Raw genomic sequence first — 16024 nt, forward strand, 5'->3', positions numbered from 1 at the left:
AATCCTGGCATTTCGGTTGGATGTGGCAATGCAGCTCTCTGGCTGAGAAGTCTCAATCTCACTCTCTAAACTACAAACTCTAGCATTCCATAGGATGGAATCATGGCTTTTAAAGTGGAATAACAGCACTCAAATCCTATAGTGTGAATGGTCTCCTGCCCTGTGTCTGTGGGTCTCTCGCCTGGTGGATGGTGTTTTTTAACCAGCCCAACTTTTTGGGATCTTTTGACCCTGAAGATGCTGCCAGGGAGTGACACACTGGGACTTTCAAAGCACTTGTTCTGCCCTGGATGTGCCTCCTCCCAACACACACAGAGCATGCAATCTGATCCATTTCTCAGCAGAGTCACATGAAGGGCCCATAGCTCCTGATAAAATCTGGTTGAGGGAATGGGGAGCAGGAATCAATCATGAATAGCCTCTATGACCCCAAGCCATGTGGAGGGTTTACTATAGTAGTCCTCTCTCCATGCCATATGGTGACATAGGGAGGAAACGGCTCCCATACGAAGAGCATCTGCTTGGGTTGAAATCTGAGCCGAGGTTCATCTCTAGGACTCATATAGGGCGCCAAGGCTCTCGCCCACACACCCAGATCTAGAAAGCCATGTGACGTAAGCCTTCTTATTCTTACAATGAGGATTAACCCATGTTTGGACAATTCTCCTTCAGACAGTATGTAGGGAAGTCACATGTCTGAAGGTTCATCCATGGCAAAAATCCACCCAGCCATCTGTCCTTGCATATAGAAAAATTAGTATGTCAGTGATTTGTCATCAGTGCCATTTTGGTCCTAACACACTGCAAAAATAATCAATTTCGAGACCACTTTAACCACTCTGGCTCAATGCTAGAGAATTCTGGGAACTGTAGTTCTGTGAGACATTTAGCTTTGTCAGAAAGCTCTGGTGCCACAATAAATTACAATTCCCCAAATTTCCTAGCACTGAGCCAGGACTGTTAAAGCGGTCTCAAACTGGATTATTTCTGCAGAGTGTTTTGGACCTTTATAGGGGGAAATTTAAGCATGTGAAGCCCCATCTGCCTTTGGAAGAGGTACAGGCTAAGCATCTCTACGAGTACCAGGCCAACAGCCTACACACATTCAAGCATATACAGAGTGCTGTCCGCACCACACACACAGATTAACCACAATTAATCCATATACTTTTGGAAAGCAGGGTGCAGAGGAAGGCTTCAAAGCCAGAGAGAGCGACTAAAGCCTCCATGTAGAAATCTAGGACCTTTTATTCTCACACTGCTGAAAAACAAACTGAGGTCCTTAATGCAAAAATCCTGCCTGACCATGATCAGATTATGCCATCCAGGCCATCATGTGCTATGATCAGAAAGTCAGGCTACACATGCACATAGACACACACTACACGAAGGATCAGAAACATTTGAGATCAGTAGTGGACTACGACTCTGGAGGCCAGGCTTTGATTCCCAGCTCAGGGTGGCCCTGGGCAAGTCTCATGCTCTCAGCCTCAGGGAAAAGCAACGGCAAACCTCCTCTGAACAAATCTTGCCAAGAAAACCCCATGATAGGGTTGCCTTAGGGTCGCTAGAAGGTGGAAACGACTTGAAGGCACACAATAACAACAACAACAACAAGGTGGAAAGTCCCTCCCCAGCTCCAGATATGAGAGATGACTTGTATAATCCTCATTGCTTTGGCTCCTGGACTTTGTCCCTACTCCTCTCCAACACAAGGGCGTTTGATCTGAGACCCAGGGCCCATCCACACTACAGAAATAGAGTGCTATGACCCAACTTTCACTTCCGTGGCTCCGTTGTTTGGAATCCCAGGGGTTTGCAGCTAGGTGAAGCACTAGAACTCTCCGGCTGAGGCCCTTCCCTAAACCTGCAAATCCCACAAAATGGAATCAGGGTGGTTAAAATGGAATCACAGGGATGTAATCATGTTGTATCACCCAGTGAGTTTCCATGGCCGAGTGGAGATTTGAACCAGAAGCATAGTACAAAGCTCAAACCACTACACCACACTGGCCTTGCCCAAAAGCAAACATGACTGTAGTTTTTGTGGGTTTTTCGGGCTATGTGGCCATCTTCTAGAAGATGGCCACATAGCCCGAAAACCCCACAAAAAACTATGGATGCTGGCCATGAAAGCCTTCGACTTCACAAACATGACTGTGCTATGACTTGCGGTGGAGGATATTTCAAGTGACCTATCGACTTCGGGCGACCCCTTGAATTTCAGTGGGTTTTCTTAGGGAAAGGAGACTCTGAGGTGGTTTGCTAGTCCCTTCTTCTGAAATGTAGCCCAAGGAGCACCTTCCGTGGGAGAAGGTCTCTTATCCAAGTACGAACCAGGGCTGACCCTGCTTTACCATCCAAGATCAGATGGGATCTGGTGCCTTTAGGGGTGTTACTGTCATTATTTGCCTTCAAGACATAAAACGCAGAACAGAGCATCCTTGGAGGTGGTGGTATCTTTTCTTGTGTAATATTTTTGGCCGGAGAGATGCTCCTTTGCTGGCAGCTCTCCCTTGTTTTTATGCTTCGTGGTTGACAAGGCCAACTCAGAAACCTAGGGGGAGATCTCCAGGGTGCTGAAACCCACCCAATGCCCTCTTTGCAATCCTATGGGGAGCTCTCCAGGGTGCTGAAACCCACTCTCCTCTCGCAATCCCATGGGGAGCTCTTCAGGGTGCTGAACCCCAGCCACCTACCGACCCCTCTTGCAATCCGGATCCCTTACCTTCTCGATCTTGCGGAGCCACTCCTTATTCTGGGCCAGTTCGGCCATGAAGGCTCGGTGCCGGAGCCATCGCTTGGGAGCCCGCGAGGGATGCTGCAAAGGCTGCAAAGGTTGGTGCTGCGAAGGATGCTGATGCTGGGGATGCTGCTTCCAAGAAGAGGCGTCCTTGTCGCGGGTCCCCTCGCCGGCCATCAGAGCCTCTTTCTCGGCCACCCAGCCATCGAGCTGCACATAGGAGAGGGAGAGAAGACGCGTGTCAGCCCCTCCAGACGACCCCTCTTCCTGGATCCACTGCTTCTCCCGCAGCGGCTGCAGAACTGAGCCAAAGCATCTCAGCTCTTCTCTCGCCTCTTCCTCCCCCCCCCCCACTGAAGCTGGTTTGGTTCGCTCCGCTCTGGACCTCCCCAAGCTGCTGCGGCAGCGGACGAGCCCAAAGTGGAGCAAGAGGGGGGGAGGAGGGTGAGAGAGCCAAAGCAGCGCGTCACTGGCTGGCAGAAGGAAAGCAGACGGGGGCGCGGATGGGTTTAGGCTGCCTAGAGAAGCAATGAGGGGGGAAGGAGGGTTCTCACGTGCACCATTCACCTCATCTAACCCCAGTTAAGAAGCCCTGGCTCTTGGAGGGGGGGGGGATCTTGATTGTTTTGGGGAGAAAGGCTGCCCAAACTGCCCTGGAAAGGATAGGGAGAATGCCAGGGTCCTAGAATGATAAGAGTTTGGAAGAGACCCCAAGAGGTGGACTCTTTTTGCCTCTAATTTGAATTCATTTTTCCATGTCCAAATCTCTGGGGGGGCAGAAACAAGCTGGTTCCATCCTCACAGACTCATAGAGACCCCAAGGGCCATCCGGTCCAACTCCATAGCATGCAGGAACTCACAATCAAAGCACTCCCAACAGATGGCCATCCAGCCCCTATTTAAAGGCCTCCAAAGGAGGAGGTCCAAGGCATACTGGATTAGTCCAAAGTATACTGAAGATACATAGAACCATAGTTAGAAGAGACCCCAAGGGCCATCCAGTCCAACCTCCCTTCTGCCATGCAGGAATTCACAATCAAAGCCACCCCCCAACAGAAGGCCATCCAGCCTCTTTTTAAAGGCCTCCGAAGAAGGAGGTCCAAGGCATACTGGATTAGTCCAAATCATATTGAAGATAATACTGTAGAATCCTAGAGTTGGAAAAGACCCCAAAGGGCCATCCAGTCCAACCCCCCCTTCTGCCACACAGGAATTCACAATCAAAGCATCCTTGTCAAGCATCACATTTTAACCAAATTCGCACTTTGATCCCCATAACACTATGTCTATGTAAACATGTTTCTTCTTTGCATCGGATATGGTAATTTAAAGGTATAATTTTAATTTTGAATACCCAGCTCCCTCAATTCATCTCCAGGACACTGTTCTCATTGCTAGTAGATGATTTTTCTAAGTGTAAATTGAAATGATGAATTTTAAAGGTGGATTGCTTTGATGCCCCTGTGTCTTGTTTGTTCTTTGGTGTGTCTTTATTGGCCTGCTGTTGTTCTCTGCCCCAATCCATAGGATGAGGTGGCAAAGAAATAAATATTGTTTGTTGTGAACTGCCCTCAAGTCAATCTTGACCCATGGCAACCCTCTGGATGAGACATCTCCAAGGCTCCCTGTCCTCCATTGTTGTGCTCAGGTCTTGCAAATTCATACCAGTGACCTCCTTAACAGAATCCATCCATCTAGAATACAGCCTTTTTCTCTTTCTGCTTCCCTCCACCTTTCCTAGCATTATTGTCTTTCCTTCATTCCTTCTCATGATGTGGCCAAAGTACGACATCCTCAGTCTCATCATCTTGGCTTCCAGGGAGATTTCTGGCTTAATCTGTTCTAGGACCCATTTGTTTGTCTTTTTGGCTGTCCACGGTATCCTTAGCACTCTTCTCCAGCACCACATCTCAAATGAATTGATTTTCACTCATAAAATACTACTACTACTACTAATAATAATAATAATAAATCCACGGATTTTCTTTTATCCATGGAGTCAACCATCCATCTCTTGAAAAACATTCAAAAATAACATAAATTCCAAAAGCAAACCTTGATTTTACCATTTTATATAAGGGACACCATTTCATTATGCTACTGTATTTAATGGGACTGGAGCATCCATGGATTTTAGTATCCATGGGGGTGCTGGAACCAAACCCCAGCCAATAGCAAGGGTTCACTGTAATACTCTCTACCTGTTTCTGACCCCACAGATCACCAGCTAGGGCACTTCTACAGGGGGGAAATATACTTGCCTTGGGGCGGGGGGGAGAAGCTGGACCTCTCTCCAATCTTTCATGGGAAAACTGGCCCCTCTGCACTTTCTGGATCTCCTCGCTCAAGGAAAAGGGGGATGCAAGCAGCTCACTACAGAGTAAGTGGGTCAGGGCTGGGGAAGCCCAAATCTGTAAGCTCAAGGCATCTCTAGGCCACGGCGGAGCTGCCACCCACCCCTTTCCGCTGAGTCTGACAAAGGGAGGGAGATAGTCTTGGAAAGCTGAGCCCTGCAAACCCCACTAGGAGGAGATGCTCTTCCCCTCCCACTCCCTTCCTCAGAATTTCCTTTTGATGATGATGATGATGATGATGTAAGATCACTCTGCAGCTTCTCCCCTTCCAACTCTCCATCTCATCACCCCACTATCTGTAGTTTGGTTTTGCAAAAGGAAAAGCCATATAGAGCCAACTGTGCCCCTGCACCCAGATTCAAGACCCTTCTTCTCTGCCATGCAGGGATGTCCACTTCTTGTCTGGCTATATTCAGACCCCAATTGGGGAAGACAGCTCATCTCTGCCATTGCAACCCACACACATCATAAAGATGGAAGGTGGGTTGCTGGAAAGACTATGGGGGGAGAGAGAGAATTCGTACACACATGCCCAGCAAGGATTCATTAGCATAACCAAGGAACAGCCTGGAAACATACATGCCACCCTAATTAAGGAGAAATGGAAATGTGTTGCCGAATGTGGCCAAAGATGCAAATTGAATGTTGAGGAGAATCACTGGAGGAAAAGGAAGCTGTGTTCATTCCCCTGAAAAGTGGCACAAGAGAGTGGGTATCTTTTTGATGTACCCACAGCCCTGAGGCCCCTTGACTTTCTCATCCTTCTTCCTGACACTCACAGGCATCTCTAACATCTGGTTTCCCCACACAGCAGAGCTGAGCTGTGACGCTTTCCTGACATTATACTACTGTAGAGTACAAGCAGTGGCAGGGAAGGTTGCATGCTCATTTCTCCACGTTAAAACAACAACAACAACAACAACAAACCCCCCTCCCTGCTTGTAGAAAGCTAGCATTTCAGGGAAAAGCCATCAGCTTCAGTATTGACTGGAGGATTCCTTTGGACAACACAGAGCCTGCCCTGTTTTCTACTGAACTCCAGAAGACTGGAGACATTCAAGAGAGTGGAAGGAAGTCTGGATATGTGCCATCTAACCTGTTGGGTGGCTACCCAATCTCCAGTTGATGTGCCCGCCATTGTTCCATGCATTTTGGAAGACAGACAAGGGGATGCTAAACTGACCCTCCTCCCCAGCCCCTCAAGGAGCAGAAACAACAGCATACCTCATGGCAGTTCTGCAGAAAGTGCTGCAGCTCCAGGTGGTCATTGAGATGCTGCATCCACACTTGGGCCAGCTGTACATTTTGTTGGCTCCTAGGAGGAAGAAAGGGAACTAGTCAGGATGAGGCTATTTGTGCACCTGGACAAGGCATCTCAACCTTCATGATAGGACAGAGGCCATGCTTGATGGCATCTCTCACTGAAGCAAGTGCCTTTTCTGCCAACTGAGGTTTGGGAGGTGGGAGACTGTTTGCTGTCCCACAATGAATAAAATACAGCCAAAAAACCTGGGCAGATAGTAAAAGTGTTCCATATCTCCTCAGATCATATCCCTAAATATATATACTGGCGGGAGGGAGGGGTCCAGGAAGGTGCCTCTTGACATCCATCTGTCCCTTCTGTACTCTTCTCTGCTTTTCTTGCTGACGATAATAGTAACAGCTAACAGAGGCACCTCCTCCTTAGTCTGTGCGCAATCTCTCAAGGGGTCACACCTGAGCTGATCAATCTGCTTAGGTTAGGCAAAGTGTACCTAAGGTTGCACATGTTTTGCAATGCTCCTTTTCATTAGCATTTGTTACATTAGCCCATACAACAGAGATGGGAATCGTGTGACCCTCTGGGTGCTGGTGGATTGCAAATCCTCACCAGTATAACCAAAGGTAGGGAATGCTGGGAGTTGCATTCCAGCAACATCTGAAGGCTATGTACTTTGTGTCCCTGCTATTTTGCAAAACACTCACTGCAATCCAGCCCCATAGATCTTTAAAGAGCCATTGTATCTATGGGGTCACACGATACCTTTGGGGTTTGAAACACTTAGGATGCCGAAAAACATTGCAAGACTGACTTATAACAAGATACTGGCTGGGTATTTGCCTCTGCCAGAGGTTCACTGCTCTGATCTTGGCCAAGTCCCACATTTTTTAACACCCAAACACCCAGCAGTATCAATCCCACTTTTTCCATGGTAGACCCACGGACCGGGTTCCTTCAAATCCACCCAATGGCAGCAAGGCCTAGGAAGCATGATTACATTGCAGCACTTCCAGTTCTGATCTCTGCTAAGCCTTTTATTTTTAATCTACCGATGGCTGAAACAAGCTGTTCCTGATATTGTGAATCTGAGCACAGCCAAGCTTCTCACTTGACTTTATTAGCAGCGGGACTGAGTCGCAACCCCCCCCCCCCCAAATAAAACGCCACACCAAATAATGCAGCATCTGGAATTACATTTTCAACCTCATCGTAACAGTAAAATAATAAGGCCATCAATATGCCATTTTCCAGCTGCTTTAAGCAAAAATAACAACACAGCCCAGCCTTGAGCTGCTTTATCTATCTGGAGCAGATAAATATATTAAGGATTTGACACCAATTAAAACGTCAAATGAAATTAGCACTTGGCCCTTCAGAAAGGGAGACTTCAAAGGGAGACGGGAGCAGTTCCTGCATTAATAAGGGAAAGGGTGACTTAATTGGCTCCACATGACGGTTGTGGGTCCTTTCTTCTTTCAGCCTCAATCCCCGTCTCTGCCTCCCCTGAAACATTTTGAAACCTCAAGACAATTTCCCTTGTTGTCGGACTGATCTGGGCTAGGAAGCCACTGGGACAATGGGAGCCAGCTCTGGCTTTTGTTGTCTTCAAGGAGGCCTCCCATGGAGATAAGAGATCCAGTTGCAAAAATAGAGGGGGCTGGATTTCCATGGGGTTCATATCTTTTAAAGAAGAGAGGGTCAAAGCTTACATTTGCCCAGGAGCTGTGTTGCGTCTCTGTACTACTCTTTGCTTTTTATGCACTTGAATGTTAAAGAAGGAAATTAGGCTTCTGAATGTTGCGTGTGATTCTTTCTGCTCTCCCCGCAGCCTTCGCTACAGACTAAAGGAATACCTCTGAGCCCATCCTCTTTCTTCTCTCTAAGTCTTGCTCTCTCAGCACATATGTAGAGTTGGATACGTCCGTTTTGTTATAAACATGGGAAAGGGCACTCTGCACATGCTCTGGGACACTCCCCATCTTTATGATCATGGCTCCTATTTCTGATCTGAACTGTGGCATTCAAAACAGGTTAGGACCTTAAACAGTTGGCTAACTCACTATATCTACCAGTGAGTTATACATCCAGACTGCGGTGAAGAATGTTTCCATGCGAACACATGTCCCTGCTCACAGCAAACATAGATGTTAGAAGGCAAAGTTGGAAAACCTCTTCTGCTCTGTTAACTTTCCATATGCTAAGCTATTTTTACACGGGGAAACGTTTCATTTGTGCAGTTCAAGAACAGTTGTGCTCCTTAACCCTGTTCCTTAAAACTCAATTGGAGATGGTTACCACTGTCAGGGAAAAAGAGACAGCTGCTCAGAAGGGAAAACAGAAAAATCCAGGACTCGCTCACTGTAATAATTTGACAGCTGTCTGTGTACGTTTTTCTCTTCGATCCTTCCCCGCGTCACGTACACACAAATAAAAGGAAGGAAAAGAAGCGTTTGGTGTTCTTCTAAATGTGGTTCTTTTGGAATAGAGCAAAATAAATCATCCAGGATTTCAGAAATGAACCCTGGAGTGGGATGGAAGGGGTACTTGAGTCCTCCATGTCTAATAAGCTACATGCAATCTGTCCTATGCACATTTAATTTGGAGTACACCAATATTACACCTTATGCTTTCAGGAATCTTCATATTTAAGGATGAGTGAATGATATTGGGTGGGAAAAGCAATTTCCCCTCCCCATGACTGTGCCCTACACCTGATTTTCTATGCCTCAAGCTCATGGCAAGAGATCTTTGCATTCACTTAATAGGGGCTTTCCCCCTTTGCCTGTTATATCCATCGCATTTTTTAATCAATTCAATTTTGTAACATTACATTTATTATCTTGCCATTGCTTTCACGGTCCAGCTACTTGTTGTCATTTTAATGCAAATCATTCTGCGTTTTCACTGTTTTGTTTTTAAGAAAACATACGTGCAAGAAGGCAAAATTCCCCCATTCCAATGCTCCAGTTTTCATGCGCTTACCTCCAGGCAAGAGGGAAAGGCTGTGTGCAAATCTCCAACTCAGATAGGAAAGCAGAAGCATGCTACATTTTACGAGGCTTAATTAAACTGCTACTGCAAAATGTAAAGACTTTCCAGAGAGGTCTATGTATATACTTAGTTAACTTCCTTCTTCTCTCCCAGTGGAAGTGGCACCAGGGCTCACCCTCCATTCTGTTCATCATCCACTTTCTGGCTCCGTTAAATGTCCCTTACCTGCCTTTCCCAGTTACCCACTAATCCCCTCATTGAATTTTGATATGGGAACAGCCCCTTTAGTTAAGATTTCTGTCTTATTTTCCAAACACGGAAAGATATTTTCCCTCTTTCTCTCTCTCTTTCTCTATCTCTCTGTGTATTTGAATGACACGCAGTGATCAAATGTTGATTATATTTAATGCAAAAAGTGTGATGATATGACCAGGGACCATCCCTGGGTCTTAGATTTTGGTCCAGGGCCTGAGACGATCCTAAACTGGCAACCCTAGATGGGACAGGTGCTGACAGACTATTAGGAAAGTGTTTCCTAATACTTTCTTTGGCTACCATTATGGGTCTCAGCATCGGAAGGGAACGCTCTGTTTCCTTACCTTGCCTGTAGGGCTTCCATTTTGTCCTTCACCCGCTCACCATAGATGTTGCCTTGCCGGATCAGGCTCTCGCCAGCCTTGAGAGCCGTGGTAGTCTTCTGCAGGTTGAGCTCCATGGTTGTCATGAAGTCCTTGTGCCTCTTGATAGCCTTCTCCGCCGCTTCGACGGTTGTGGGCAGCTCAGCATGGGCCAAGGTGGCTTCCTGAAAGAGAATCCCAGAAGAGCTGATCAGACAAAGCCTCTTGCTCCAGTGATAGGTTTTGTGGTTCAGCTACTTGTTATTTTAATATAAATCATTCTGTGTTCTCACTGTTTTGTTTTAAAGCTCCTCCTAACAACTATCCACATCTGCTAGATGCAGAGCAGAATTTGGCAAACATTTGAAATTTCCCCTCTGTCTTCAAGAACCAGGTGGGCATCTGCTGAAGGCAAGGAGGACGCATTAGCCTCCTAGGAAACCTTGGAGAGCTGCACTTCACACTGCACCTGCTTCCACAAAACAGCCAACAAAATGTTTCACTCCCAAATATCCCTAGGACCACAGGTTACAATTTGCCCACCCAATACATGTAGAACATATGAATAGCCTACCTATTACAAAACCACAGATTAAGGCATCAAGGTCTTTGCTGTCGAAGAAGGAGTAGAGGCTGTATCAAATGAAACTGCGGGGGATGTGATATAAAGCTGCTGGATTTATTTGAAAATTGGCTTTTAAAAAAAAAACAAGGGTGAAAACAGGACTCTGAGGCTTAAATCCATCACTAGTTCTGATTATTGTAGATCCACTGAAACAAATTGTTGAGTGGTGAGTTCTGTTAATACCATGAATGTGCTTTAGCTGGGACTAGCAGCTGGATTTAAGCCCGAGACTCCATAGTTATTCTGATTATATAAAACAACATGCTTAGTTACAGGCAGATCACAATCTTCTATAAAGGATCAGAGGATACAGCTGCATAAAACTACTTTTTCCTACAGAGCAGGGAGAATCATGAAAGTTCATCCCCATGCAGACAGACTACCACTATGCAAACGCTGCAAGGAAACCCAGGAGTCCTAGTTCCTAGCCTGGCCCCCGCCCTCTGCCTCCCATTGCCACATGTTCATAGGGACTCCTTAACAATCTGTCTTGCTGGAGGGGGCTTCCCCTTCCACCTTTGCTTCATGCCATATGCGCAGGCGGTCTGTGCTCTGGGAAACAAACAGCACCTGTCGCCACTCTGTGTTGTGCAGGAGGCAGCAGCAGCAGGAGCAAGAATACGGATTCTCCTCTGCACATATGAAGCCAAAGTGGTCATGCCCTTCCTACCTCCTCTACCCAAATGGCACTGAGCACGTAGCCTGCAATTGTCAGAGTGAGCATAAGCCAGGCAGAACAGCTGACCCAGGCAGATAGGCAAGCAAACAAGCAAGCCCAGTATGCTTGCATCCCAGCGCTCATTACAAATCGTAGACGTTCTGTTTTGTTTTTGCTCTCAGCCAAGACTGGGGGCAATTTCCAAGGCAGCTGCACGTACAAGTTTGGATCGGTAGAAAATATGGGGGATGGGGAAGAATTTGTTAATGCTTTGACAGAATATCCCTTGATCCTGACTGTTGCCACTTTAACCATGGATTGTTGCACCTCCAGAATCAGTGTCCGAATGCCAGAGACAGTGGAGAGTTTCTAAAGACTTGGGAAGACCTGTGCGGGGGAGAAGCCCACTCACATCTCCCCATCTTCATCTGCAGCATCCTTTTCCTACGGGTACAGAAACATCAATGGGACTCTTCCATGAATTCATTCCAGCTTCGCTGCACAAAATTCCCATAATGACAAGCGGTTCATCGTAGATGGACTTCCCTGGCATGGAGGGCTGTGGGACAAGTCAGAACTGTGTGGGCTCCTGTCTTCTTGTGGTAAGAGAGGAAAATGTGCACTCATGCACCTTCACTCATAGGTGCCACCAATTGCCATTCTAAAGTTATTCCCCAATGGGAAAATTGGGGCCCCTCATTGAGGGTACCCTCCTACACCTCTCCCGGCACTAACTGACCTTTGCACATCTCTTGATCCAAATAAAGCTTTGCCAAGCCATGGACTTGTCCGCCAGTCTTCAAAGGCAGCCTCGAAAGAGCATCTGCCCCGAGTTACTGTTGTGCGGATTTTAATTGGTGAATGAATCCACTATTTGGTTAAAAGGATAGTTAATAGACTGCAAAAAACACTTTAATTGGCCAACAGCTCCCTGAGGCCTTTGAGAAACTGGCGTCTATGTCACTGGCTCAAGGAGCAGAGCATAAAGAATGCAGGGCCACAGCACAGCCATAGAGCTGATGAGAAGAGAGCAAGGCAGCTTGGTTCATAATATCTGGGCTAAAGTCAGATGGAGGTATGCATGTTATGTGGGGCAAGGGGCAGAGTTCCCATTCCTAAATCCCAGATTTCTTGGGATGAACAGCCATTGAGACTCTGTCTTCTTCTCCGCTATTACTTCTTTTATTGTCTTCCCGGACCAATATGTGGCCTTCAGCACTGGCTCAAAATTAAGCCCCAGCTGCAAAGCACTAAGCAAACCCATTAAATGGGGCATGAGTTCATGTGCAGCCAAGCGCTGGAGTTGCACAAACTCTCCTGAAACCCTTTGACATCTGCTAAGGTGGAATGATTGGCACTTTAGCTCTGCTTTGTGAAGCTAGAAAGGGCAAGAGACAGAAACCAATGGTCTGTGTTCGTGTGCATGTGTGTTGGAAAGCAAGTCCTAGTCCTCTGCACACATATACACACTGCAGAGCCATCAGCAGGCAAAAAAAAAAGCCACAGCAAAACCTGGTCAGAGCAATATATATATATATATGCGCATTAAATCTGAGGACTCTGTCCAGCCATTGATTGATCGCTTTTGTTTGCTTGCTTTGCTGCAGGATAGGAAGACATTCCTTCTTTTTCTTCTTCATCAACATCCCCACCACAAAGCTTCGCATGCCATTTTGGGGATGCTTTAAATAGCCATGTCCCTTTTGGCAATCAAACGGGGTAAAACCCACCCCATCTCTACAAAAAAAAAAGGCCAAACAACCATTATTATTCATAGCAGAAGCTATGCAACTGGTACTACACCCATCTCTTTGATACTATATGAGGAATATTAGCTGTCTTTGTTTTAGTAACTATGGGTCACTATCCATCAGACTATTCTGAATTAAATCGGAGTAGTCAAATCCTTGTGCACCTATCCGTTCCATACGCAGATGCATGGCTGCACAAGGCACCTTCCCACCGAGTTATGCCAGAAACAATAATTTCTTGATATAAAGTGCTTGAGGGGAGAAGGAATTGTGCAGCCCTCCAGACGATGCTGGATTGCAATTCCCAAGAGCCCCAACTAACAAAGCCAGTAATGCTGGGACCTGCAGTTCAACATTCTTTGGAGGGGCCTATAATTTCCACCTCTGACATAAAGACTGTCTGGCAACCAGCAGCTTCTGCATCTAAAAGTGGTTGAGTGCTTGCAATTATGATCTGACCTTCACACTTACCCTTCACTCATTAGCAGGAAAAGGTTAATAATTATCCACTACTAATCAGCAATAAATAGCACATATTAAGCAACCGTCTGCATCAGATTCTACACGTGAATTGCAACACCTCCACCAAATCTCTCCAAAAGGAACATTCACTGTTGTGCAAAACCTAACACAGACAATACTAATAATAAACCAGTAATTTTGATTTTGTTGATGCAATTCTTTATTCTGCTAAGAAAAGGGGGAAACATGATCCCCCAAGATGGAAGGTACAGTACAGGCAAAATGTCACTATCCTGGTTCAGAATGGAGGCAGAATAACATTGGGGCAGTTTGGAGCCCACATTTTTGTATACTCCAGTCCCTTAGACACACTCAAACACACAAACACACACACACATCTCTGTCGTCTGACTTGCGGGCAATTTCCTATTGCTAATTAGCCATTAGTCACTGTTAACCAGCTGCAGATTAGCATCAAGCCAGGCATTGCCTGTTGACAATCAGCTGCTACCCATCAATAATGCTCAATGGAGAACCAGCAACAAGTGAGCATTGTTAAGGATCACTCGTCCTTTCTCCGAGGCACACAGCACCCTGCGGCGAAGAGCATTACGACTCTGGCTGCATTGCCACCAGCCTTCTCCTGGGCTTTCTGGAGAGAAAAACAAACATCGCACACTCCAGCTTCGGAGATTATTAACCTTGATGTAGCGTGATATAGTAGTTTAAATGCTAGACTAAGACTGTGGCCACATTGCAGAAATAAAGCAGCTTGACACCACTTGAACTTCCATGGTTCAATGCTGTGGAATTCTGGTTTTTTGTAGTGTGATGGGGCACCCAGAACTCTCTCTCAGGGAAAGCTAAGTATCTCACAAAAGTACAAATCCCAGAACTCCACAGTATTTAGTCATGGCTGTTAAAGTGGTGGCCAACTATAAAGTCGAAGGCTTTCATGGCCGGCATCCATAGTTTTTTGTGGGTTTTTCAAGCTGTGTGGCCATGTTCTATAAGAGTTTATTCCTGACATTTTGGCAGCATTCTCTGAAGATGCCCGCCACAGATGCTGGAGAAACGTTTTGTTTCTGCAGGGTGGCAGCAGTCTAAGACTGGGTGACCAGGGTGCCATTGGCTATGGAAACCCACTGGGTGACCCTGGGCAAGTGAGATTCCCTCAGCCTCAAAGGAAGGCAATAGCGAACCTCTTTCAAGAACAAATCTTGCCAGGAAAACCCTAGGACAGAGTCCCCATAAAGAAATGACTTGAAGGCACATAACAGCAATGACTTACCCACCTCAAACCTGGCATGGGTGACTGCTGAAAGACAACATCCATTGGTAGATTCTTTCTAAGCACTATGTTTTACCATGGCAAGGGTGAGCAACCTACAGTACTTATCTTTGTGCTAGCGAACCATGAGCATCAACCAAACAGGCTCACTATCCTTTCCAAACTCATGCATATAGCCTCAACTTTCACTCAAGCAAGGGATTGTAAGAGAATGGGTGACCAGTGTTTTGCTTCAGTCACTGACTTCTTACTCTAGAAAGGGCAAGGAAGTCAATGGTTAAAGCCAATTCAGGGGGCTATTCTTTATAAGATGAACTGTCACTCCTGGAGCATTCCAAGGGTGCATCTACACTGTAGAAATAATGCACTTTGACACCACTTTAGATGTCATAGCTCCATCCTACAGAATCCTGGGATTTGCACTTTTGTGAGGCACCAGCACTCTCTGGAGAGAATGCAAAAGGCTTTGTAAAACTGCTGCATATCCACTAAGTAGTAGCAAGTCCCAAGCTGCTGCAGGGAGAGTGAGTCAGGGAGCAGCCATGAATATTACCTGGTTGTACAGGCAGACCTCAGCCTGTTTGGCATCTCGCAGGAAGAGGAAGAAGATATGAGCCTGGACCAAGACTTCTCGCCGGTTCTCCCACATCTCCAGTAGCTTGTTCCAGCCCACATCGAGCTTCTGCAGCCATTGCTGGAGTGAGAGGTAGGGGAGCTCAGCTTCCTCCAGGGCCAGCACATCATTGACAGCCTGGATCTTAGTGTAGTCCTCTTCATAGCGGTTGATCTCCTCCTTGAGCAAAGCGTGATGGTTCAGCAGCCGCTCGGCCTCAGATAAGTTCCCTGGCAGCTCCTCTGAGGCCACAGCTGCCTGGGTCTTCACCAGCCAAGTCAGAAAACTGTCCAGATCCTGGATGAACTGCTGCAACCTGGAAGAAGGAGGACCATGGAGTGAAAGGGGTAAGAGACATTCCTGCCAGAGCATGTTCTGGTTTATTTGGGCACAGCCAAGATCCATCTTGGAGTATATCCATAACGCAACATTATGGCACTTCGATACTACTTTAAGTATCATGTGTCCACGTTATATGGATTCCTGGGATTTGTATTTTCATGGGTTGCTTCTTTGCCAGAGACCTCTAGTACTGTAGTTCAGAGGAAGGCACCTCACCAAACTACAAATCCCAGGATTCCGTAAGATAAAGACATAGCAGTTAAAATGATATCAAACTACGATAATTGCACAATGTTGATACACCTCCAGTGTTTCT

The 16024-nt window shown here is 46.5% G+C and overlaps 1 protein-coding gene across 1 annotated transcript in view; it reads right to left on the bottom strand.

The window, feature by feature from the left end:
* The window catches only part of SPTBN4 (spectrin beta, non-erythrocytic 4), a 57087-nt gene that overhangs the window by 26293 nt on the left and 14770 nt on the right, over positions 1 to 16024 (bottom strand). Inside the window, exons 16-19 of the mRNA XM_089479366.1 lie at positions 15307 to 15682; positions 9949 to 10151; positions 6322 to 6412; positions 2729 to 2953 (exon numbers count right to left, since the gene is read on the bottom strand). Of these exons, the coding sequence (XP_089335492.1) occupies positions 2729 to 2953; positions 6322 to 6412; positions 9949 to 10151; positions 15307 to 15682 (895 nt within the window). The remainder of the gene's footprint in view (positions 1 to 2728; positions 2954 to 6321; positions 6413 to 9948; positions 10152 to 15306; positions 15683 to 16024) is intronic.

The sequence above is a fragment of the Sceloporus occidentalis genome, unplaced genomic scaffold, assembly GCF_023333645.1.
Source record: "Sceloporus occidentalis isolate IW3139 unplaced genomic scaffold, rSceOcc1.0.p SCAF_13, whole genome shotgun sequence".
Lineage (NCBI taxonomy): Eukaryota > Metazoa > Chordata > Lepidosauria > Squamata > Phrynosomatidae > Sceloporus > Sceloporus occidentalis.